Source organism: Marmota marmota, unplaced genomic scaffold, assembly GCF_001458135.2.
Source record: "Marmota marmota marmota unplaced genomic scaffold, marMar, whole genome shotgun sequence".
NCBI lineage: Eukaryota > Metazoa > Chordata > Mammalia > Rodentia > Sciuridae > Marmota > Marmota marmota.
The window spans coordinates 48,566,434-48,591,935 of record NW_025999842.1 but is presented as its reverse complement, the minus strand read 5'-3'; the positions used below and the strand labels follow the sequence as shown (position 1 = coordinate 48,591,935).

General features: G+C 38.1%; 1 protein-coding gene across 3 annotated transcripts in view; it reads right to left on the bottom strand.

Annotated features, from left to right (window-relative positions):
* The window catches only part of Enpp3 (ectonucleotide pyrophosphatase/phosphodiesterase 3), a 107,639-nt gene that overhangs the window by 69,580 nt on the left and 12,557 nt on the right, over nt 1-25,502 (bottom strand). The window contains exons 2-7 of one of the 3 annotated variants that reach the window (XM_048798423.1): nt 23,395-23,456; nt 20,862-21,002; nt 19,668-19,743; nt 14,349-14,471; nt 12,511-12,636; nt 2,373-2,433 (exon numbers count right to left, since the gene is read on the bottom strand). In XM_048798423.1, coding sequence (XP_048654380.1) covers nt 2,373-2,433; nt 12,511-12,636; nt 14,349-14,471; nt 19,668-19,743; nt 20,862-20,939 — 464 coding nt within the window. In that variant the 5' untranslated portion in view covers nt 20,940-21,002; nt 23,395-23,456. The remainder of the gene's footprint in view (nt 1-2,372; nt 2,434-12,510; nt 12,637-14,348; nt 14,472-19,667; nt 19,744-20,861; nt 21,003-23,394; nt 23,457-25,502) is intronic. The other 2 variants (XM_048798424.1, XM_015501305.2) reach the window with 2 other exon arrangements.

Sequence of the window (25,502 nt, the reverse complement as noted above, 5' to 3'; positions counted from 1 at the left end):
CAAAAAAAAAAAAAAAAAAAAAACAATAGAATTGGGACACACCTCTAGTTTATCAGTGAGACAGAGAAGATCAAATAAGTTACCCAAGGTTTCCCACTGCCAGGAGAGATAGAGCTAGGCTATTGGTCTACATCAGCCTGACAAAAGAGCCCACAATTTCTTACTATACTTGGATCACTAGTAAAATAATAAGACACACAAACAAGCAAACAGAAATGCTATTTAAATGTCCAGCAAGAAGGGTCTATCTTCTTCCAAATATCAATAAGAGGGAGAGTCTTAGGGTCATACACACAAAAAATTCTTCCCCTCTACCTCTTCTGTCAGTTTCACAGTGCCGCAGCTTCAGACTATCATTTGAGAGAAGCACCAAGCCACAGAGACTCTAGGGCCTTGCTCCCAGAGTTGACTTCCTGCCTCCAGCAATCATAGCAGTGTAAACTGGGGGCAAGGTGCTTCACAGCTATATGCCTCCATTTTATTAAATGAATGACATGGCATGGAATATAGATAATAGAGCCTACTTCAAAGGATTTTTATAGGAATAATATAACATGAAAAATGACTCTGTGTAAAGTACGTACCAGTACCTCATAAGAACTATATAAATATTAGCTGTCATTATTATTATTATTATTATTATTTTAGTACTGGGAATGAAACCAAGGACCTCATGCATGCTAAGCCTGCACTATACCACTGAGCTACATCCCCAACCCACCTGTTATCATTATTATGCTTTTGTCAGAGATGAATTGTCAGTGTAATTTGGACCCTGAGAAAAGTCCATCTGAATATATGCTAATTAGTTCTGGGAACAACTTAATAGGTTCAAATGTCAGGTTCATCTAAATAAAATAAGTGACTAAAGAAGAATCCCACTAGAAAAATATTAACTTTTTGAGTAACTAGTGTGTACCATACACCAGAATTAAAGTTAGACTATTGTTTTAGAAGGTAGCAAATATTTTCACTTTCTTAGACCACTTAATTCTCACATGAAATCTTCTGAACTTGGCATTATTATTATTATTCAATTTTATATATGAAGCTCAGAGAAGTTACTATTGCCAAGACCCACAGGCAAAACCAGAACTCCAACTCAAATCTCTTTTTTATTCTAAATCCTTTGCTCTTCCACGCATAAGCTGCTAAAGAAGACAGCTAGATCTGAGGATTGGGACAAACCAAAGTAGCATGGTACAAAAACAGATGCATTTTATCCATCAATAAGAAAAAATTCTTAAGATTCTTAAATTTAATTGCAAGGATGAAAGGCCCTACAGATGGGAGGTTAATTAGTTAACAAGCTATAGGCCAAGCAGAAGAAAAGTCCGTTTTACATTCCTGAATGTATGTTAAAACTTCTAACTCAAATTCCATCCCACCCCCCTAGGTGCCAACACATCCTACTTGCAAACCCCACCTCCTATTCCAGAAACAGCAAGTAGATTGCCCTCCTGCTCTAAAGGTTGACACTGCTTAATCTCTCCAGTCTTTTTCATTGCCAATGTACGTTCAATGTGAACAACCTGTGCCTTCCTTCCCCAAATTTTTAGGCTCACTTTAAACTCATGAGCTCAAGCAATCTCTGTGCCTTAGTCTCTAAATAGTTGGAAATAGGCCACTGTATGGTTCTGTACACATTTTTTAAATGAAATAATGCTGTTTTTTATGTGTTCAGCCAATTCTTCCTAAAATCAGGTATACTTCTTACTTCTTCTTCCACCTCACTGTCATGCTTCCATTGCTGGGCCCAGAAAAGTGTGAAGGGCATGGTGGACAAAGGAAGGAATGAAAATATACCCCTGCTTGGAGGCATTCTGGACATCTTCAAGCCTGGGAAAAGCTGTGTAAGCAGCTGTCATAAACATATGAAGGAGAAGCATGGGTTGAATGGCTGTGAGGCGGGGGGTATTAACCTCACATGTTCTGTACCTGTGCTCACTCAATGAGGCCCACCTCATCCATTTTATAGGATCTTCCTTATCCTATATGACCTTCTGTGAACCTCGTCCCCATCCCTCAGTAAGAAGAAATTCATAGTGCCAAGATATTAACAGAAAAATGTTCTAGCAGAAGTATTTTCAATCTAAATTCCAGTACTAACCATAGAACCTTGGGAATGTTACTTAATATTCTAACCAACTTTAAGTCAATGTTGGGAACCATAAATATACTAAATTAACATAAAGAACTTTGAAAATGTTAAAGCCAACAAGTCTATTGTCTTTGAATCCACAAGGAATCCAATCTTTTTTAAACTATTCTGTTTTGAAAAATAAATAAAGGAAATGCCACTCTGTTTCTCAATTACTGTCCCATGTGCCAGCTATCAAAGAAAAGAAATTCCCAACATCACTCGTGCTCACCCTTCTGGACACTGAGTCTGCTCAGCTGTGGTGCAGCCTTCTTCCACCCAAGAGGTTTTTCCTGCAGAGCAGAAGATCAAAATCTTCAGACTATTGTACCACACACAAAAAAGGGAAGCAAGTATTCAGTGGACATGATCTTCCTGAACTGCTTAATAGTGTCACTCCAATAATTAAATTCTTCCAAAACATATAAGTTGTTATTTCACAAGTTGGCAAGGACTGTGCCAATAATAACTTGCAGAGATCCATAATCTGTACCAATTGAATGCCAGGAAGCCAATCTACTGAGGAAAAAAACCAGGGATTCCTTCAGCTATAAAGGGACATTTCCTTTTTTTTTTTTTTTTGGTTAACAATTTTTCAAATTCCCTACCTCCCCATAGACAACATCTTCTCTAGAAGCTGCTAAAATAAGTCAGTTTAATAAATATAAATATACAATCTAGAGAAAAGAATACATGGAAAAAGAAATAACTAGTGGAAATAATTATATCAAGTGGGCAAAATTTAACAAATGATTAAAATCTTAACAACAACAAAAAAGTTCTTGCTTCATGGATATTTCTCCTTTTAGTGCATTCCAGCTAAATAATAAAGTGGAAATGATAGAGGATGAATGTCACCATTTGCAACCCTGAATGGATCTAGGAATAATTTTCAATGTCTAATATTCCCAAAACAACACAAGTAGACATGATGGACCTCTGGATGGAAGTAGCACTGTCATGTACAAAGTAACTTGCAAAAAAAGAAAGAAAGAAAGAAATGTATAAATTACATCTTAATCTCAACAGTCCTCTGGATCTACCAATTTTCAGGAAATGTATGGTATGATAAATTTCTTAAATCACAAAGGATGCAATCAGCAAAATTTAGAATGGAAAATTTTATTGGAAAAATGACCCCATTTCTCCAATTGCAAGTGGGAAAAAGAAGAGGGAAGCATATATTTTTCAAGGGCTTAAAATATATCAGTCAGTTGTAATAAATAGCATCTATTTGGATCCTGCTTCAATCTTTTAAAAAAATATTAGGAGACAAGGAGAAGAATTTGAACACTGGGTATTCAATGACCGTAATTAATTATTAATGATGTTTTTAGGTGAATGAATGGTATCATAATTTTGTTAAATCCTTATCTTTTTTACATACATTCTGAAACTAATTGCAAATGAATGATGTTAACTCTAGTATTTGCTTTGAAATGATCTAAAGGTTTTCCGAGGGAAGATGGCGGCGAGGGGAGTGCATTGCCCCCGTGTGCTGCTTCACTGTGTGGGAGTATGACAAGTCAGGACTGCTAAAGGCTATCTTGTTAGGAATTTCCAGCAATAGTGGGGTGCTCCGGAACCTGGAGGAAGGATTTCCATCGCACGAGGATCGGCTACGGGGACTCAAACGCAAGAGGTTTGTCGCACGGAGGGTAACACTACTTATTCAGCAAATCGCCCCGCGGCTAGAGTCTGCAGCACGCGCTGGGAAACGAGGAGATAGCGACGCAGGGATACAGCGCTGCAGTTTCTGCCAGCCGTGCAAGCACCATACTCAGGGCTGAATTCTGGGTTCGAGACGGGGGAAGGAAGCGGTCCATCTCGGTTCTCCACACCGGTCAGACCACAGAGGAGGCCAGCAGCCACCATGTTGGAAAGCTGACGTCACCATCCCTGTTTTCGACTGACCGCAGCTCATTCAGCCATAGAACAGGTAATTTCAGGCTGCCATTCGCCTGCGGCTTGCAGACAGATTGCTAGGGTTCAGCGCCTGGGTGCTTCTTAGAACCTGAGCTTATCGGAGCGAACACCGAGCGCGGGGCGGCCGAGTTCCGGCTCCCGGAACCGTCCCACGGAGCCTGCGGAGGCTGCTTCTTGGACCCTGCTCCTATCAGAGCATACACCAAGCACTAAGCGGCCGAATTCCGGCTCCCGGAACTGAGCCCGCGGGGACTGCTTCTTGGAGCCTACACTTATAGGAGCTTACACCGAGCACGGAGCGGCCGAGTTCCGGCTCCCGGAACTTCCCTGGCCCGGGGCTAGGAGCCCGCGGAAACTGCTTCTCGGTCCGGGTCCTGCTGAGGGCCGGTCAGGACTCACCCGTTGCTTTGGTTGCCCGGCAAGGGGAACGAAATGCTGCCATTCGCATAGGATACCAACATGGCAGAGATCTGATGTCATCAGAAAGCGGCGGAGGAGAGAACTTCATCAATACCAGCGGCGACAGAAACAGTTGGTCTCCTGGTAGGGGGGGTGAGGCACAGACACCCGAGTCTCTCTCGATTTGTCGTCGAGCCAGAGGGGAGGAGCCGGGCCGCCGCCAGCGCCCGGAGCAGGCCCAGCGGCTCGCCAGCGTGGTGACCGCGTGACCCCAATTGGAGAGGGGGCGGAGCGGAGCCGCCACCCGCACCCGCAAGGTGGGCAGACCCGCGACCCAGTGGTACATGGGCGTGGTAGGAGGGGCAGGGCAGAGCCGCCGTTCGCGCTTGCAAGGTAAACAGACCTGTGACAGCCTGGCGGGTCAGGCCCAGTGGCCTGCCAGTGTGGTACACACGTCACCCCAACTGGAGTAGGGGCAGAGCAGATCCTTCTCCCACGCCCGGATCAGGCCCTGCCGGTGTGGTGGTCACGTGACCCCAATTGGAGTGGGGGCGGAGCGGAACCGCCACCCGTGCCCGCAGGGTGAGCAGACCTGTGACCAACCTGCAGATCAGGCCCAGGGGTCCGCAGGCGTGGTAGGAGGGGCAGGGCAGATCCGCCGCCCGCGCCTCCAAGGTAGGCAGACCTGCAACAGACCGGCGGATCAGGCCCAGGAGCCTGCCGGCGTGGTACACACACCACCCTAATTGGAGTAGGGGCAGAGCAGAGTCGCCGCCCGTGCCAGGAACAGGCCCAGCGTCCTGCAGGCGGGGTAGTCACGACACCCCAATTGGAGTAGGGGCAGAGCAGAGCCTCCACCCGTGCCCGAAAGGTGGGCAGATCTGCGACCGACCAGCGGGACAGGCCCAGTGGCCTGCCGGTACGACAGACACGTCACCCCATTTGGAGTAGGGGCAGAGTAGAGCCGCCGCCCGCGCCTGCAGGGTAGGCAAACCTGCAACCGACCGGCGGATCAGGCCCGGTGGCCTGCCGGCGTGGTACACTCGTCACCCCAATTGGAGTAGGGGCAGAACAGAGCCGCCGCCAGCGCCCAGAACAGGCCCAGTGACCTGCCGGCGTGGTAGCCACGACACCCCAATTGGAATAAGGAGAGAGCAGAGCCGCCGCCCGCGCCTGCAGGAAAGATACGCAAGCAGTATGAAAAGACAAGGAAAGAAAGGACCACAAGCAATGCAGGTCAACGCAACTTTAGAAGAGGTAACAGCTGCAGCAGATGGAATGTCAGATAAAGAATTCAGGATATACATGCTTCAGATGATCTGGAGTATCAAGGAAGACATTAAACAGCAAAATCAGACAATGAAAGATCACTTCGACAATGAATTACGCAAACAAATCCAGGAAGCAAAGGATCAACTATACAGGGAGATAGAGGTTATAAAAAACAAACAAACAGAAATCCTAGAAATGCAGGAAGCAATAAACCAACTTAAAAACTCAATGGAGAATACTACCAGCAGAGTAGAACACTTAGAAGATAGAACATCAGACAATGAAGACAAAGTATTTCAACTGGAAAAGAACATAGACAGCTCAGCAAGACTGTTAAGAAACCATGAGCAGAACATCCAAGAAATATGGGATAACATTAAGAGACCAAACTTAAGAGTCATTGGGATACAGGAAGGTACAGAGCTCCAAACCAAAGGAATGAGCAGTCTATTCAATGAAATAATACGAGAAAACTTCCCAGACTTGAAGAATGAGACAGAATCCCAAATCCTAGAAGCCTACAGGACGCCGAATGTGCAAAATCATAAGAGATCCACACCTAGACACATTATAATGAAGATGCCCAACATACAGAATAAGGAGAGAATTTTAAAAGCTACAAGAGAAAGGAAGCAGATTACATTTAGGGGTAAGCCAATCAGGATAACAGCTGATCTTTCAACACAGACTCTGAAAGCTAGAAGATCCTGGAATAACATATTTCAAACACTGAAAGAAAATGGGTTCCAACCAAGAATTGTGTATCCAGCGAAATTAAGCTTCAGGATGGAAGATGAAATTAAAACCTTCCACGATAAACAAAAGTTTAAAGAATTCGCAGCTAGAAAACCATCTCTTCAAAACATCCTCGCCAAAGCATTACAGGAAGAGGAAATGGAAAATAACAATGAAAACCAACAGTGGGAGGTAGGACAGTAAAGGGGGGGAAAATAATCAAAGAGGAAAACAAACCATGTTTAGTAACAGAAATAAACAAATATGGCTGGAAGAACAACCCATATCTCAATAATAACCCTAAATGTTAATGGCTTAAACTCACCAATTAAGAGACACAGGCTAGTAGAATGGATCACAAAACAAGACCCAACAATATGCTGCCTACAGGAGACGCATTTGATAGGAAAAGACATACATAGGCTGAAGGTGAAAGGTTGGGAAAAATCATATCACTCATATGGACTTCGGAAACAAGCAGGAGTGTCCATACTCATATCAAATAAAATAGATTTCAAGCCAAAGTTAATCAAAAGGGATAAAGAGGGACACTACATACTGCTTAAGGGAACCATACACCAACAAGACATAACAATCATAAATATTTATGCCCCAAACAATGGTGCAGCTATGTTCGTCAAACAAACTCTTCTCAAGTTCAAGAGTCTAATAGACCACCATACCATAATCATGGGAGACTTCAACACACCTCTCTCGCCACTGGACAGATCTTCCAAACAAAAGTTGAATAAGGAAACTATAGAACTCAATAACACTATTAATAACCTAGACCTAATTGACATATATAGAGTATACCACCCAACATCAAGCAGTTACACTTTTTTCTCAGCAGCACATGGATCCTTCTCAAAAATAGATCATATATTATGTCACAGGGCAACTCTTAGACAATATAAAGGAGTAGAGATAATACCATGCATCTTATCTGATCATAATGGAATGAAACTGAAAATCAACGATAAAAGAAGGAAGGAAAAAGCATACATCACTTGGAGAATGAACAATAGGTTACTGAATGATCAATGGGTTATAGAAGACATCAAGGAGGAAATTAAAAAATTCTTAGAGATAAATGAAAACACAGACACAACATATCGGAATCTATGGGACACATTGAAAGCAGTTCTAAGAGGAAAATTCATTGCTTGGAGTTCATTCCTTAAAAAAAGAAAAAACCAACAAATAAATGATCTCATACTTCATCTCAAAATCCTTGAAAAAGAAGAGCAAAACAACAGCAAAAGAAGTAGAAGGCAAGAAATAATTAAAATCAGAGCTGAAATTAATGAAATCGAAACAAAAGAAACAATTGAAAAAATTGACAAAACTAAAAGTTGGTTCTTTGAAAAAATAAACAAAATCGACAGACCCTTAGCGATGCTAGCGAAGAGAAGAAGAGAGAGAACTCAAATTACTAGCATACGGGATGAAAAAGGCAATATCACAACAGACACTTCAGAAATACAGAAGATAATCAAAAACTATTTTGAATCCTTATACTCCAATAAATTAGAAGATAGTGAAGGCATAGATAAATTTCTTAAGTCATATGATCTGCCCAGATTGAGTCAGGAGGATATAGACAACCTAAACAGACCAATATCAATTGAGGAAATAGAAGAAACCATCAAAAGACTACCAACTAAGAAAAGCCCAGGACCGGATGGGTATACAGCAGAGTTTTACAAAACCTTTAAAGAGGAACTAATACCAATACTTTTCAAGCTACTTCAGGAAATAGAAAAAGAGGGAGAACTTCCAAATTCATTCTACGAGGCCAACATCACCCTGATACCTAAACCAGACAAAGACACTTCAAAGAAAGAAAACTACAGACCAATATCTCTAATGAACCTAGATGCAAAAATCCTCAATAAAATTCTGGCGAATCGGATACAAAAACATATCAAAAAAATTGTACACCATGATCAAGTAGGATTCATCCCTGGGATGCAAGGCTGGTTCAATATACGGAAATCAATAAATGTTATTCACCACATCAATAGACTTAAAAATAAGAACCATATGATCATCTCGATAGATGCGGAAAAAGCATTCGACAAAGTACAGCATCCCTTTATGTTCAAAACTCTAGAAAAACTAGGGATAACAGGAACATACCTCAATATTGTAAAAGCAATCTATGCTAAGCCTCAGGCTAGCATCATTCTGAATGGAGAAAAACTGAAGGCATTCCCTCTAAAATCTGGAACAAGACAGGGATGCCCTCTCTCTCCACTTCTGTTCAACATAGTTCTCGAAACACTGGCCAGAGCAATTAGACAGACGAAAGAAATTAAAGGCATCAAAATAGGAAAAGAAGAACTTAAATTATCACTATTTGCAGATGATATGATTCTATACCTAGCAGACCCAAAAGGCTCTACAAAGAAACTATTAGAGCTAATAAATGAATTCAGCAAAGTGGCAGGATATAAAATCAACACGCATAAATCAAAGGCATTCCTGTATATCAGCGACAAATCCTCTGAAATGGAAATGAGGACAACCACTCCATTCACAATATCTTCAAAAAAAATAAAATACTTGGGAATCAACCTAACAAAAGAGGTGAAAGACTTATACAATGAAAACTACAGAACCCTAAAGAGAGAAATAGAAGAAGATCTTAGAAGATGGAAAAATATACCCTGTTCATGGATAGGCAGAACTAACATCATCAAAATGGCGATATTACCAAAAGTTCTCTATAGGTTTAATGCAATGCCAATCAAAATCCCAACGGCATTTCTTGTAGAAATAGAGAAAGCAATCATGAAATTCATATGGAAAAATAAAAGACCCAGAATAGCAAAAACAATGCTAAGCAGGAAGTGTGAATCAGGCGGTATAGCGATACCAGACTTCAAACTATACTACAGAGCAATAGTAACAAAAACAGCATGGTACTGGTACCAAAACAGGCGGGTGGACCAATGGTACAGAATAGAGGACACAGAAACCAATCCACAAAACTACAACTATCTTATATTTGATAAAGGGGCTAAAAGCATGCAATGGAGGAAGGATAGCATCTTCAACAAATGGTGCTGGGAAAACTGGAAATCCATATGCAACAAAATGAAACTGAATCCCTTTCTCTCGCCATGCACAAAAGTTAATTCAAAATGGATCAAGGAGCTTGATATCAAATCAGAGACACGCCGTCTGATAGAAGAAAAAGTTGGCTACGATCTACATACTGTGGGGTCGGGCTCCAAATTCCTCAATAGGACACCCATAGCACAAAAGTTAATAACTAGAATCAACAAATGGGACTTACTCAAACTAAAAAGTTTTTTCTCAGCAAAAGAAACAATAAGAGAGGTAAATAGGGAGCCTACACCCTGGGAACAAATCTTTACTCCTCACACTTCAGATAGAGCCCTAATATCCAGAGTATACAAAGAACTCAAAAAATTAGACAATAAGAGAACAAACAACCCAATCAACAAATGGGCCAAGGACCTGAACAGACACTTCTCAGAGGAGGACATACAGTCAATCAACAAGTACATGAAAAAATGCTCACCATCTCTAGCTGTCAGAGAAATGCAAATCAAAACCACCCTAAGATACCATCTCACTCCAGTAAGATTGGCAGCCATTATGAAGTCAAACAACAACAAGTGCTGGCGAGGATGTGGGGAAAAGGGTACACTTGTACATTGCTGGTGGGACTGCAAATTGGTGCAGCCAATTTGGAAAGCAGTATGGAGATTTCTTGGAAAGCTGGGAATGGAGCCACCATTTGACCCAGCTATTCCCCTTCTTGGTCTATTCCCTAAAGACCTAAAAAGAGCATGCTACAGGGACACTGCTACATCGATGTTCATAGCAGCACAATTCACAATAGCAAGACTGTGGAACCAACCTAGATGCCCTTCAATAGACGAATGGATAAAAAAAATGTGGCATTTATACACAATGGAGTATTACTCTGCATTAAAAAATGACAAAATCATAGAATTTACAGGGAAATGGATGGCATTAGAGCAGATTATGCTAAGTGAAGCTAGCCAATCCCTAAAAAACAAATGCCAAATGTCTTCTTTGATATAAGGAGAGTAACTAAGAACAGAGTAGGGACGAAAAGCAGGAGAAGAAGATTAACATTTAACAGGGATGAGAGGTGGGAGAGAAAGGGAGAGAGAAGGGAAATTGCATGGTAATGGAAGGAGACCCTCAGGGTTATACAGTGGAGGGGGTAGAGAGAGAGGAGGGGAGGGGAGGGGAGAGGTGGGGAGGGGGGAGGGTGGAGGATGGGAAAGGCAGCGGAGCACAACAGACACTAGTATGGCAATATGTAAATCAATGGATGTGTAACTGATGTGGAATATGATATGTCAAGAAATTTGTAATGTTTTGAACAACCCACAATAGAAAATTAAAAAATAAATAAATAAATAAATAAAAAGCAAGACTCACAAAACACAAATCCAAATATTTTATTATCAGATTCAGAAACCAAAAGATTACATTTCAATAAGTGTAATTAGAAAGAATAAAAAAAAAAAAAGAAATGATCTAAAATTTTGAAAGAGAAGTGGAGGAAAATGAGGAGTATATTTTGTTAAGAAAAACTCCCAAAAGAAACAGGCAAAAGTAGGACTAATCACTAGATTTTGTATTAATGTAAAGCTTGAAATTATCTAAAAAGCTTATCTATGTTTATTTAATTACCTAGGTGTATTATCTTTATCTAGATTACTCATTATTACTCATTTTACAACTCAATGAGAATTGTAGTTAATAGAAAACAAGCAGCAATAAACAACAATTGAATCTTGTTTGATAGCAAATAGATTTTTCTGTAGAAGCACAAATAATTTCTATCATACCAAAAGCTAGAATTTTAGTGATTTTTTTTCCAACTTTCTTTCAGTCCTCTATTCATTTAATCTCTTTGATTCTCTTTGAACAGGCTTTACATTCTAATTGGCTATCTCATTAAGAGTTAGTAAATCTTTGACTTGCTCACTTTACATTTATCTTAAAGTCATGTTATCTTTTTGAAAATTATGTTTTGTCAACATGAGATAGACTTGGCCATGACTAAACATGTTTTTTTTGTGAGAAAAGCATCATGCTATTCTATCTCTGCAAATGGTAGAAATGTATCAGAAAGTTTTTAAAAATTCTAAGTTTAACAAAAAATATAAAAGTAATTAGCTTGTTATAGTCGTGTTTTGTGATTAAAACAAAAAAATGATACAAATTCCCTCAATATCTCTGGAGATACAATTTTGACCAAAAACAGTTAACATTTTTCAGTCTAAGGAATGGAATCCTTAGAGTAAGAAAACATTTACATTTATATTTAAAATAAACTAAACTTATTAAATTAACCCCATTGGATTAACCAAAGAGTGGTAATGATAAATTTCAACACTAGTAGAAATAGACAGCTAGATTAACTCTTTCTGTTGAAGGGGAATGAAGAGAAGGGAGGGGAGGTAGGAATAAGAAAGACAGTAGAATGAATCTGACATAACTCTCCTATGTACATATATGAATACACCACAGTGAATCTCAACATCATGTACATCCACAAGACTGGGATCCTAATTAGAATAAGATACATACCATGTTTTTATAAATATGTCAAAATAGATTCTACTGTCATATATAACTAAAAATAACAAATAAAATTTTAAATAAAAGATAAAATCTTGCTGTATGTTTTGACCTGCCATCCTGTATGTTTAGAACGTGCCATCCCATATCTAGTACCACAAGTGTATCTAATATGGTCATTGGAATGAAAATGATCTTAGTTCCAAGACAAAGAAGTATAAGCTTTTTCCTGTCTTTTCTATACCTTGTGATGGTTTCCTTTCCTCTATTGTGTATAAACCATATTTCCTCCCATAGTAAACATATTTGTTCATTTCTTTGATATATGGAGTAGTAACTAAAAATTATCTGACTTTTCATTTTTGCAGCCCAGGATAGCTCTAGAAAACTCAGGGTTCCACTGAACTCAGAAGCAAATCCATCAACATCCTTCTGCTTACCTTGGCAAACACTCTTGTAGTTAGCACAGCAGTCTCGCTTCAGCAAACAGTCCTCTGCACAGGAGCAAAGACTGGCCACCTTTCTGCTTTCCCCACAACGAGATGAACTGCATGACCATATTTGAGCTGTAAAATTATGCAATTCAGTTCTGGGCATTTATCTTAAGTATCCAATTCAAAAGGTACAAATTTGATGCATTTCTCCATGTGTTTTTATAAAACAGTCAAATTCTTGTGTTATCTGCATTAACAAATGAAAACATATTAAAGAAGAAGCAATCTATTCCTTAGCATGAGGGCAGAGATAAATGCAGCCCTATAAGCTGCAACCCTGATCCCCTCACAGATGCACTCTGAGTTTAGAAAAGCTCTAAACATGGGTCCTATTTCCACCCAAGGGTAAAAATTTCCCATGGTGAAACTCCATTAGTCTTGACGAGTCATGGCTACCCAAGAGCAGCTTTGTCCAGCCTTGTCTAAGGACAGCCAGCTAGGAAGAGACAGTGGTAATAATAATTCAAGGAGCATATCATTCATGTCTTTAGGGCCACAGGCAAGTCAGATAGAAGTGGTGGGACAACTCCAACTACACCTTTGGTGTTCTTCCAGGCTTTGTACTTAGTGTGAGAGAAGTTTAAATAAATCCCATTGCTAACATCAACATGAAGCTGAAGGAAAGCTGTTTCCCATTGCCACCTGCTAGGAAACAATGACTAAAATCAACATCAGCCTGTGCTTAAACAAACACGTTGGATAGGTGAATGCTGGGTGTGTCCACTGTGCATAGAGTTCTTCATTCCCAGTCATTTATTACTTAGAAAGAAGAGATCTGGGGAGATAAAGTAAAGGGAGTACAGATAGCTATCTATAGAGAGTTATCCCCTCCCTTTTACACTTTTCAGAGAACATAATGTAAAGAATTCTACTATTCCAATCTTCACTCTTATCCAACCACTAGCTGCCCTCCACCTTCCCTGACTATTTAGAGAATTAAATACTAAAACTATGTCTTCTATCTGGTGGATAGTGTTTCTCAAATTGTGCTTTGAGAAGTGCTGGTAGCAGAATGATTAAGAATTATAATTTTCAAATCTTAAGAACCTTGAAATTTAAAACCAACTGCAAATGAAACTAAGATGTTTATCTCAAGCTATAGTAAAATCCACTGGGATTTACATAATTACATGGCATTTCATCCTGTAGATAGTTGTCCTTTTATTTCAATCAACTAAAGTGTGGACTCTGTTGATCTGTAAAGGGTGATTGGTATTAACAGACTCTGTATAAAAGGTGGTATGGAGTGAATTGTGCTCCTAGAAAGATGCTGAAGTCCTAACCTCCAATATCTCTGAATGTGATCTTATTTGGAAATGTGTCCAGATTACACACAGATAATCAAGTAAAATGAAATCATCAAGGTTGGTCCTAATCTAGTATGACTGATGTTCTTATAAAAAGGAGAAATTTGGATACAGATACACACAGATACAAGACTGTGTGAAAAGACACAGATTTTGTGAAGATGAAAATTGAGTTTGGAGTTGTGCCACTATCAGCGAAGGAATACCACCAACCCACCAGAAGCTAGAGGTCTGGCAAAGAAGAGATTATCCCTCACAGCCTTCAGAAGGACATAGATCTTCCAATATCTCGATCTTGGACTTCTAGCTTCCAGAAACTTCCAGACAATGGATTGCAGGTTTTTAAACTACTAGGTTTGTGGTACTTTGTTGTGGCAGTGCTAGGAAACTTGTACACAAGGTATGTAGGTAAAAATTTGGATATGCATTAATGATAACACAATCAAGGTGATAATAAGTTTTTCTTGAAACTCATACTTGATTCCACACAGACGCTTATAAAGTCCCAGCAGCAATCCATTCGGTCTCTACACCCTTCATCACACCGGCAGCCCAACTTTCCTCTAAACGATGAATCAAAGCATTTTCTCCTGCAGCTCTCTGTAAAATAAAGGACATAAAGATGGTACTATTTAGAAGTTAACCTGTATCTCATTCGCGGATGGTAAAAACACATAAAAGTACTTAGCACAGGCTAGCAAAAACAAATTAGATGCTTTTTATGTTCAGTATTATCTGCCAGTGAACTGTGTTAAATAATGAGACACTGGTATTACAAGGAACACATGGAAGCACACAGTGAGTGAGATGATTCCATTGAGTCTTGGGAAAGGGATCAGGATTATTTAAGCAAAGAAAGGCCAATTCGGAGAACAGCACATAAGACACAATGGCTGAGGGGTAGGATTAAAAGGTAAAGATGGGGAGAGGAAAGCTGCAAAGGCCATATTAAAGAGGCTTGAAGCCCAAACTTTGGTAATGAGAAGCTCTTAAAGAATAAGCAGAGAACAAGTAATTAGATCTGTGTTTTATGTACTTATTCTGGAAAATAGGTGAAAGAAGAGACCTCTCTGACCAAGACATTCAAAACCAAAATGATAAGGGCCTAAAGAAGATTGTAGAAGTAGAAACAAAGAACTTATAAATGAGCTTTCAGAGAAATTAGAGTGCAGTTAAGAGGAGGACAGATTTATATAAAGAGTGAAGAAGGAGAAAGAGGCAAGAATGCCTTCCAAGATGTTGGGCAAGGACCTGAAGGAAGGTAAGGTCAGTTTTGCTGGACATCCAAGCAGACAGATACCCAGAAGGGAATCTGTATATTTGGATCTGAAGCTCAGGAAAGAGCGAGATAAAAATAAAGATACTAATTTTTGGAGTCTTCAGTATATTAGCAATAATAAGCAATGAGAACACCATTCTCACTGTGAAGTCCTCATTAAAAAGTGTGTACTCAGCTAAATACAATTTCTCCTTGCCATGAATTCCTATTGATGCTTTTTACCTATAATTTTCTGTGATACTCATTACTCCCTTTGTACCCCATTGAAGGCAAGGAGGGTATAAATGGTAAGACTGGGACAATTCAACTATGTGTACCTTGTCCCCATCTCTTGAAAACTATTACATAGTTTTAAATTTATATGTTTATTTATTACATACATATTATTTTAGAATCATTATGTTCCCTAGTCATTGAGATAAAATGATAAATAATGCAGATAGTTATACAGACTTTATAGTAATAAAATATTTTTAAGAAATGGTAGTGATAGGCCCAGGTACAGTGGCATATTCTTGTAATCCCAGTGACTTTGAGAGGCTGAGGCAGAAGGGTCAAAACTTCAAGATCAGCCTCAGCAACTTAGTGAGGCTCTCAGCAACTTATCAAGGGCCGGTCTCAAAATAAAAAAAATAATAAAAAAAAAAAGACTGAGGATGTAGCTAAGAAGTAAAGTACCCCTGGGTTCAAAACCCAGTACCAAAAAAAAAAAAAAGAAAGAAAGAAAGAAAAAAAAAGAAATAGTAGTGACAAAGCAACAATGAATACTATATGGAATTAGGACAACTAGTTAGCTATACGGGGAGAGAAGACATCTTAATATTCTTACCTAATGACAAATACAAAAATTAATATTAGAGGCCTAACAAAATATAAATGTCTCAGGAGTCAAGTATCAATTTTAAAATGCATAAGAGAGGTGAAAGAGGAGGAAGATCAACGTGAGAGGCACAGAAAGTAAGGGCCCTCACATAATGTAGCTCCTCAACTCAGACTCCAAAGGAGACAAAACAGAACTCATATGCTTTTCAAAGTTCTAAAACAGAAGTTTATTTAGCTTTTGAGAAACGAGGTCATTTTTCACTAATAAATTAATGAGATACGCTGTTGTTTATGTAAACGTATAACATCTATGAAGGTTACATGATGACTTGAAATAAAGGGCTTACAATGTAAATTTAAAAAAGAAAAAGATAAAGGAAAGAAAAAAAGCAGCACTCCAGACTCAAAGACTCACAAGCTAGAGGAATTTAGTGGTGACTTTGGTATCAAAATAGACACAGGGCTAGGGTTATGGCTTAGTGGTAGAGTGCTCACCTAGCACATGCAAGGCCCTGGGTTCAATCCTAAGCACCACATAAAAATAAATAAATAAAATAAAGGTATTTTGTCCAACTACAAAAGAAAATAGCCACAGAGGAAGACAGTACGATGAGAAAAGGAACAAGCCTTACTGTGAAATCTAAACAGACGGTCAGAAGACCTTTGAGGAGAGCAGGATGGCATGCGACATGAGATAAAAATCAAAATAAATAAGAGAAAACCTTGGTTAACAAGGAAATGACACAGGAGGCCAAAGAGTTGAGACACACACACACACACACACACACACACACACACACACACAATTAATATTCAGATCCTCTAAAGGAGATATTCCACAAACACAAAAGTAAACTACAATAAAAAAGAAAAACACCATTCAGCATGCTCTCAGAAATAAAAATATAACAGTAGCAATGAAAACCATAGCAGAGGCATGTGGTAGGCACAATTAAGATCCTCAAGAGGACTCCATATCCTAAGCACTGCTACCAAGAAGTTGTTGACTTATATAATAAATGGACTTTACAAATGTAAGTAAGGCTACTAATTGACTGATCTCCTGGAAGCCAAGAACAGAATGGTAGTTAATAGAGGCTGAGGTGAGTAGGAGGGAGAGAGGGAAAGGGAAAGGTTGATCATTAGGTACTAAGTTACAATCAGAACCAAGAAATTCTGGAGTGCTATTGCACAGTACAGTGACAACTGATAAGAATAATTTCCTGTATATTTGGGGAAACTAGAAGACAGGACTTTGAATGTTTTCACCATAAGGAAATGATAAGTGAGAAGTTAGCTAGGTTTACCCTGATTTGAACATTATACAATACATACATGTATCAAAACATCACATGGTACCCCATAAATATGTACAATTTGTGTGTTTTTATGCACCAGTTAAAATTTTTTAACTAAAAAACAGGTATACCTCAAGATGTAAACAACAAATGAAGATGATATTATTTTTAAAAGCTGCAAAATTGATTAGACAAAAATGATTGAGCAGCAAATATTATTACATCAAATTGCCTACCAAGTTTCCCTGGGGAAAGTTCACATGAAGAGATCAGTAAGGTTAAGAGATGTGAAAGATCCTAGAGAGATCATGAGCAATGTAAAAATGATTACAAATTAGAAAAGCACCAAATTTCTTAAAAGCAACACTGCAAACGAAGAGACTAAAAGGTAATGTCTTCAAATCTACAGAGGAAAATTATTTTCACCTTAGAATTCAATATCTAGGCAACCTACCCAATGTTAGATTAGGATGTCAAAGATGCATTTAGATAGGCAAGGACTCGAGTTTTATCTTCTATGCATCCTATCTTAGGAAGCTACCAAGGACATTCTGTAGTAAAATAAGGAAGTAAAGCAAGAAAAGGAGACTTAATGAACACAATCTGCAACAAAACAGACAGGCTGATGTTAGAAAACACTGGCCATATACCAAGTCCAAAAAGCAACCAACATAGATGTGATTAACAGGACAATGAAAGAAGTTAAAATAAAAGATATTAGTCTATATCCAAACTTTTTGTGGTCAAAAACATAATGCCAAGGGTTGGTGGTAATATGTGATAAAGGTAGGGTAGGCTGTGGAAAGTGGGCTAACTGGAGTGAAGAATGGTGAATACTGTCCAGAGGTGGAACTTAGAGAAACAGAGGTGGTAGAAGATAAATAATAAAGGGGATAAAGATGCTAAATGCTAAGGAATATTAAAAAGGATGAATATGGCAAAAGAGAAGCTAGGAAAGGGAAGAGAATGATGCCACAAAAAGACTGAGATGGAGGAAGAGAAAAAGGTAAAATGACCCTGGGCAGTCAACCAGTACTGAAGAAAGAGTGTGAGTGAAAGAGCTGAAAGATTTTATTCAGAGATTAATACATGCCTTTTGCAATCAATTTATGCAATTTTGAAGATAAACTTGCCAAGAAATGATGCCCATTTTTGAGCACTTAGATCAGCAAACTACTACTAAAATGGCCTGCCAATATTCATTAGAGTAAGGACTAGCACCACTGCTTAGAGACACCACAGTCAAGTGAATAAGAGAGGACAGCGATGTTCCAGCTAATATTTGCCTTTCCAGTTTTACTGGATCCTCATATTATAAAGGGGAATAGAGTATTAATTCTCAAGTGAAAGCCTGACCAAAAAGTTGTCAGTTGACCTCTCCAAGTGGTCCCCTACTGAAAAGCACCAACACTTTTCCCCCAGAGTTAAGATAGAAGTTATCGGTCAAACTGAAAGGAGTAATGAATGTTCTAACAACTGCTCCTGCTTCATCTTAGTAAAAATACCTAAATAATAGATTAAAAAATGAAAGAAAATGCTTTTTAGAGTCACTCATAAATGGTGTGTTTATTAGGCATACTAATGGGATACAGAAAAATGGATGTGAAGTGTTTATATATTGGGGGCATGCATTTCCTATTTTTCTTTGCTTCTTATGAAACAAAATTTTCAAAGTTTTACTATATTTCATCACATAATTGTCACTACCACATTAACATACATTCATAAGTATCCCATTCATCCTAACCTTGAACCAAAGACAGCTTAGTAATAAATAATTTCTAAGTAATAGGGGAACAATGAAAAGAGAAATTTCAGAAAAAAAAAAGCTTTACATAATGGTCACACCCCACTTTTTTGCAAAAAGAAAAATTAGCATAAAATCTGCAAATACTATGGTGAAACAGAGCATTATACACCACTTTTCAAGATTTGGCACTGCCTAACCAAGATATAATAAGATTTCAGAGATGGAGTAATATTAATATGGTATCAAGGTACAGGACAGGTGGCAGGAGGTCCTAGAGGTAGGACAGCAAAGGCTTCCAAGTCCAAGAGGCTGTACATTTTGTCATCAGATATATACAATTACAGTAGGAGTGGAACAGAAAGTCTGTGGTCAATTATCAAAGTTCTCTGTACTGGAATAATACTTGTGCAGGAGCTTTTGTGTGAGGACAGAAGAATAAAGTCCAGAAATGATAGTGGACAATGTTAAACACAGATGGGGGTTTCTGGGGAGTGAGGTGTGAGAAGGGAAAGGATTGGAAGGAAAACTAGGCATAGAGGAGAGAAGAAACTTGGGTGAAGACAAGTTTTTAATGGATTAAGGCCAGGAGAAACAAGAAATAAGAGAATGTTTTGGGGAAAAAGAGAACAAAAGGCTGACTGGTATACCTTCATTGTCTTGTGCCCTGAGTCCAAGTCCCAGGCCTAATCCAAGTGACAGGATCACCAACAAAGCAAGAAGAACCTATTACAAAAAAGGAAAAGTCACCTTTATAATTTTTTTTAAATATACGAAGTTATAAATAACCACAGTCACAGTGAATATTAAGTACCCACAACATTTGAGATCCAATAATGATAGAGGTACATTATTTGTTTAATCACCCCAAATAGGAAAGATTTGTAAAGAGTTTTAAAATACCATTTATTGTATATCTCCATGTCCAAACACTTTCATAGTTTAAATAAAATGAGCTTAACCCCAAATTAAATTAATTGAGAATTAAAACCGTAAGATCCTTTTGCCTTTGCCATTTTTCTTTTTTCTTGTGTTTTTTTTTTAAATTTTATTAATTCCAGTGGGGGGTCTCACTATGTTGCCCAGGATGCTCTCAACTCATGGCTTCTAGCAATCCTCCTACCTCAGCCTCCCAAATAGCTGGGACTATAGGCACACACCACCACACCTGGCTTCATTTTGTTTTAACTAGGCATCGTGGAAATCATTTCTAGTAAGGCACTCCAGGATTCAGCACATGTGTTGTTATGGAAACTTAACTTGGCAGGGGAAGAATTGACTGTTGATGAGGGACAGATTTCCACACAATAATAACAAAGCAAGAACTCAAGGGACAGTGGGGTGGTGTTGAAACTGAGGCAGCAAATAGAAGACCTGTTTCCCCAAAAGTTTGATGGTGAAGGGAAAAAACAGAGCAATAAAATCAGAGCTTTTTATTTTATTCATTAAGACAAAGGTGATCCTGCCACATAAAAAGACAAGAATGAGAAGACAGACAAAAAAAAAAAAAAAAAAAAAGACTTTCTCTAGAATTTAATTAAATTAGGATAAAATCAATAGTTTAAAAAAAAAGGTATGATTATTTAGTATCTCACCCTCTGGCCTTAAAATGTTCATGCAATAAACAAGTGACTTGGGGGGTAATTGTAATCATGTGAAAAAGTCAGTGCTGCAAGGTTTCTGTTGGGAAGGCAACTTTTAATTAAACATTAACCTATGGTTACTCAAATTTCTTGTAGAATATGATTACAAATGTTAACTTGCATTGGAGTTGTCATAGGAATCAAGCTGAATTTTAGCATTTGTCATAAAGCTAGAAAGCTAAAATTAAGAACTGTACTTACGATACAAATTATTTTGTATTTCTTGACAGTGTTCTTCTTAGCAGGCTCTTCCGTTGCTAAAGTTAGTATAGAATCCATTGTTCCAGACTCTGCATAAACCTGTTTGGCCAGAAGAGAGTGGTGTTCCTTCTTTCCTCTAGTCTGTAAAGAGAAACCATACTGAGTTACATAGCTGTGCCTGACTTTTAAAGAGCTCAGCTCTTTAGTGATTGCGTAATCTAGAGAGGATAAAAATATTGTAGTAATTGTAGTGCCAAAAGGTTCAAGTCTGTTACTAGGACATTGTTTACAACTGTCCTTTTTCTCCTAATAATTCATAGTAAATGCTAATCAAGATCTATGTAATGAGAATGATATAATAATCAAATTTGAATACAAGCTTATCATTTATTTTCCCTAAAAATAACTCCAAACAACTCTTGTTACAGGTAGTTTCTACATTTTATATATACTTCATGCTACACAGTCAAAAACTAACATTAAAAATATGGTTTTGACTATAGTAGTAATTCTGAATTTATACTGAACCAATATAAACTGCTTAATTCTTTGAAAATTATGTCTCATATTTTATAGGGCTCAAAATTGAAGACACATTTTGAAACACATTATCTCATATTAAACCTGACAATATTCCTTCTAGTCATTTTATTCCTATTTCTTAGATGAGTAAATTAAGGCTCTCATTATTTAAATTATGTGACTTATTTGTCCAAAGTCACATATTTAGTAAATGCCAGAATTACAAATTAAACCCATCTTCTAACTCCCTAAATCTAAGATATTTTTCACTAATTAACTAAACTTATTTTCTTATTAATATAGACCAGGGCATCTTAATACATGCACTATGTGCTGAGATGAGGTTACAGGTTTATGATGTAAGGAGCTAAATTAATAGCAGGATGCCAAAAAGTTTTAGTTAATAGTGAGCACTAAGCTCTTCTATTTTCAGTGACCCTAAGCCAGTGATTTTCAGTGTGGTACCATGGAACATTGATCCCATGATAATTGCCTTGGTCAAATAAACCTTGAGAACACTTCTCAAATGTAAAGATTATAAAATTCCCATATGCTGCAGTATATCCTTTGGAAAACACTAAGTAAACTTTTTCCAACCCCAAAAGCAGTGAAAATAAACAAATTTATTTATCTATTGTATAATGCTTCATAAATGTTAAGGACATTCTGGAAAACATCTAAATCCCCCTTTTCTGTTATTGAAGTAACTCCCTTAGGAAAAAATCTGCAGCATAAGAGCCAGGTTTCCTTGTATGGCTTTGAGGGTTGTGATACTTTCTATCACTCTTATAGTCCAACCTGCCCATCACTTCACCAACTCTACCAACAAGCCTACTCAGCAGAAGCACTGGCATTAGTTGCTGAAACAAAAGGAATTGTTTGAGAACTATAAGATTCCACAGAAATCATCAAATCCAGGGTCTTGAACACTTTTTTTCCAGGGACCCCAGTGAATTGTCAGGTTAAACAAACAAAAATATATTGGAATACTGTTAGCATAAAGTTCTCCACACTGGATAGCTTATTAGTATTCAGAGATAGGATTTTTGTTGCTGTTGTTGTTGTTGTTTGTTTGTTTTCTAATTCTGAAGCCCAGGCTCTTTGGGTTAAATTAGAACTTTCCATAGTTTTGCTAAGGCTTCAGAATTTTTAAAAATATCCCTCCAAGTGATATTTTATGCAGTAAAGGTCAGTCTAAATACTTTGCCTTAAATAGTGCATTTTAAAATTCTCTTAGGCAAACATTCACTCTATGCTAATCAAACTTGCATATATTACAGGTAAGTTCACCCAAGGGGCTTGGTCATCTGTGCAAGATTTCCTTTTGGTGATATTTCAGAAGTGAGATACCACTTCAGAGAGTCTTATTGTTGTGTCATACTGATTTTATAAAAGAATGATCAAGCCTATATCAAAATTTGCTTCAAAATTAGGGAACCCCCAGGACCTATGGTTTTTATCTAGTCATCTGTCATATGCTTTAAGTTCTTGTGGGCTTCTCGACTATCTGTACTTGTGACATTCTTTCTGCTTTGCCTTAAGTCTGATTCCTGAGGCTCCTACTTTTATCTTCCCCTCTGTGAAGGCTGTTTGTATCAACTTGGTTAAGCTACAATAGTCAGTTATTTAATCAAACACAAATCTAGGGTGTTGCTATGATGATATTTTATAGATGTGGTAACAACTATAATCAGTTGACTTTAAAAATTATCAATTATTATGTGAGTGGACCTCATTTAGTCACTGGAGGACTTTAAAAGTTGAACTTATCAGATAAGAAATTCTGTCTTATGACAGCAGCATTAGCCTGCGGTTTCAGCCTACCGGTCTCCATTGCCACCTCATTCTCTGTCCTTTGGAGTTTGGACATACCAGTCCCCACAGTCAGGTGAGCTGATTCCTTGATATCAATGTTCCACTCTCTCTCTCTCTTTCTGTCCCTGATCCAGAGACTTTGTTCGCTTATTTTTTCTTGGAAGACTTTTATTAGTGGTGGTAACATGGTCCTTACCTTATATACCTAGCTTTATGCTTGCCACTCATCTTCAGTAAATGAAGGGAACATATAAGTAGCTGAAAATATAAAGAAAATAATAAGAATGACTGAATCAAGAGTCAGGAAAGTGGTTACATCTGGGAGGAGGGAAGGGGATATCACTAAGTAGGGGTACACATTGGGATTCTCTGTTTTTGGCAATGTTTTCCTTCCTTCCTCCCTTCCTTTCTCATTTTCAGTACTGGGGTTTGAACCCAGAGACTTACACATGCTAAGCAAGTGCTCTACCAGTAAGCTACATTCCCACTACTTTTTATTTTGATATAGTCTAATGTAAATTGCCAGGCTGTCTTCAAACTTGTGGTCTTCCTGCCTCAGACTCCTGAGTAGCTGCAGTTATAGGCATGCACCACCATGCCCTCAATGCCTCACTTCTTAATCTCATGAAAGCACACAGATATCTGTCTTATTGTTATTTTTAAAATTATATATATATATATTATTAGCATATATATATATATATATATATATATATATATATATACATATATATTATTGGTATGCTCACCCTTACATATAACTGATTTCATGATGAAAAATAAGAGTATTCTCAAAGATGCTTTTTACCTCTAATGCTAACACCTAAGATTCATATTGCCGAGTCCTGCAAAATGCCTCTCTGACAAAAGGCACAACCAGATTTTAACTATGAGGCAGATTTCACTACATTGATTGTTAACATCATGAAAGTGCCTGCCAAAAGGTAAGTAGGTAGGCAGTTTTATGGGTCTAGACTCCTTGTATGCTCTACATGGGAATACTGTGAGGATGGGGAGGAGAGTCACTAAGCAATTCATACTTCACTCTCAAAAGACCAAGTGAAAATAGTGAATGATAAATATGTCCATAAAAGAAACACCTTGCAAACTGAAATTCTAAACAAAGTTGACATTTTGTCATATATATTATAGTAGCAAAAATGAATACTCAAAGATAACATGACTAGTTATAAAATTATAGTATCTCCACTAAACCATTCAACATATTTTGGAATATTTAACCATGAAATGCCATTTGAAACTTGAAGTATGCAATTTTAAGATAAAAGGAACAAGTTCTCTGTGTTTTTATATAATCAATGAACCTGTGGAACTTTTGCCAAATGGGACAACACAGGTTAAAAACATAAATTAGTTCTAGAACAGTTTCAAATAAAATTATGAACATACCACCTACCACACTGTTCAACATATGTACCAAGAGATTAGGAATACAAATAATATTTTGTCAATTGGTAGATTCTGATATAATCCCCTCTGGTGTTGAGAAACGAATGTGACCCCATTTTTGAAGAAACCAGTCTCTACCTCAGAGCAAGGCCTGTCCAAAGGGGGAGGGGGATGACCAAGCGTTCCTAAATTCCAGGAAAGGCCTGTGGAACCAGATACCTCTAACTGTAGTGAACAAATAGCCTTGACTCAGCAATGCAAGACCAAAAACCTAATGTCGAACCATAGCAACAACCAATCAGAATGAGACAGGGAAAATATCTGAAATGTCAGGTGACCCTCCGATTAGTTTTGGTGATTAATAACATGATTAGGTAACCCTGCAAGTTTAGCGCATACACCCCTCACACCTAAATCAATCAGTTCAAATGTATCCACCACTTGAACGAACCAATCACCCTTACCCAACTCGTTCCCACCAGTGAACGTGCTAATCAATGTTAAGAATTCTTGTTTGATTTTCCCGTGGTATGAAATGATTTGCTGTGTGATGTTGTGATGCACAGAGTATCCCCAAAAAACCTATAAATCCTCACTGAACTAAGGGTCAGGACTCACTCCTCAGGACTCCTGCGTCTGAAACAGTGAGTCCAGGCTCGAGCTTGCCATAAAGACTCTTGTGTGATTGCATCGGATTTGGCTCCTGGAGGTCTATTGGGGGTCCCATGAATCTGGCATTACAGTGTCCATTCAAATGGCTAGAAAGACCAATGAGTCAACTCAAAATGAGAACACTAACATATTCTTACACACCAATTGAGAGAATATTACATATTATATATGGCCAACTTTCCCCAAAAACATATATGGAGATGAAAGAGGTATATATATTTT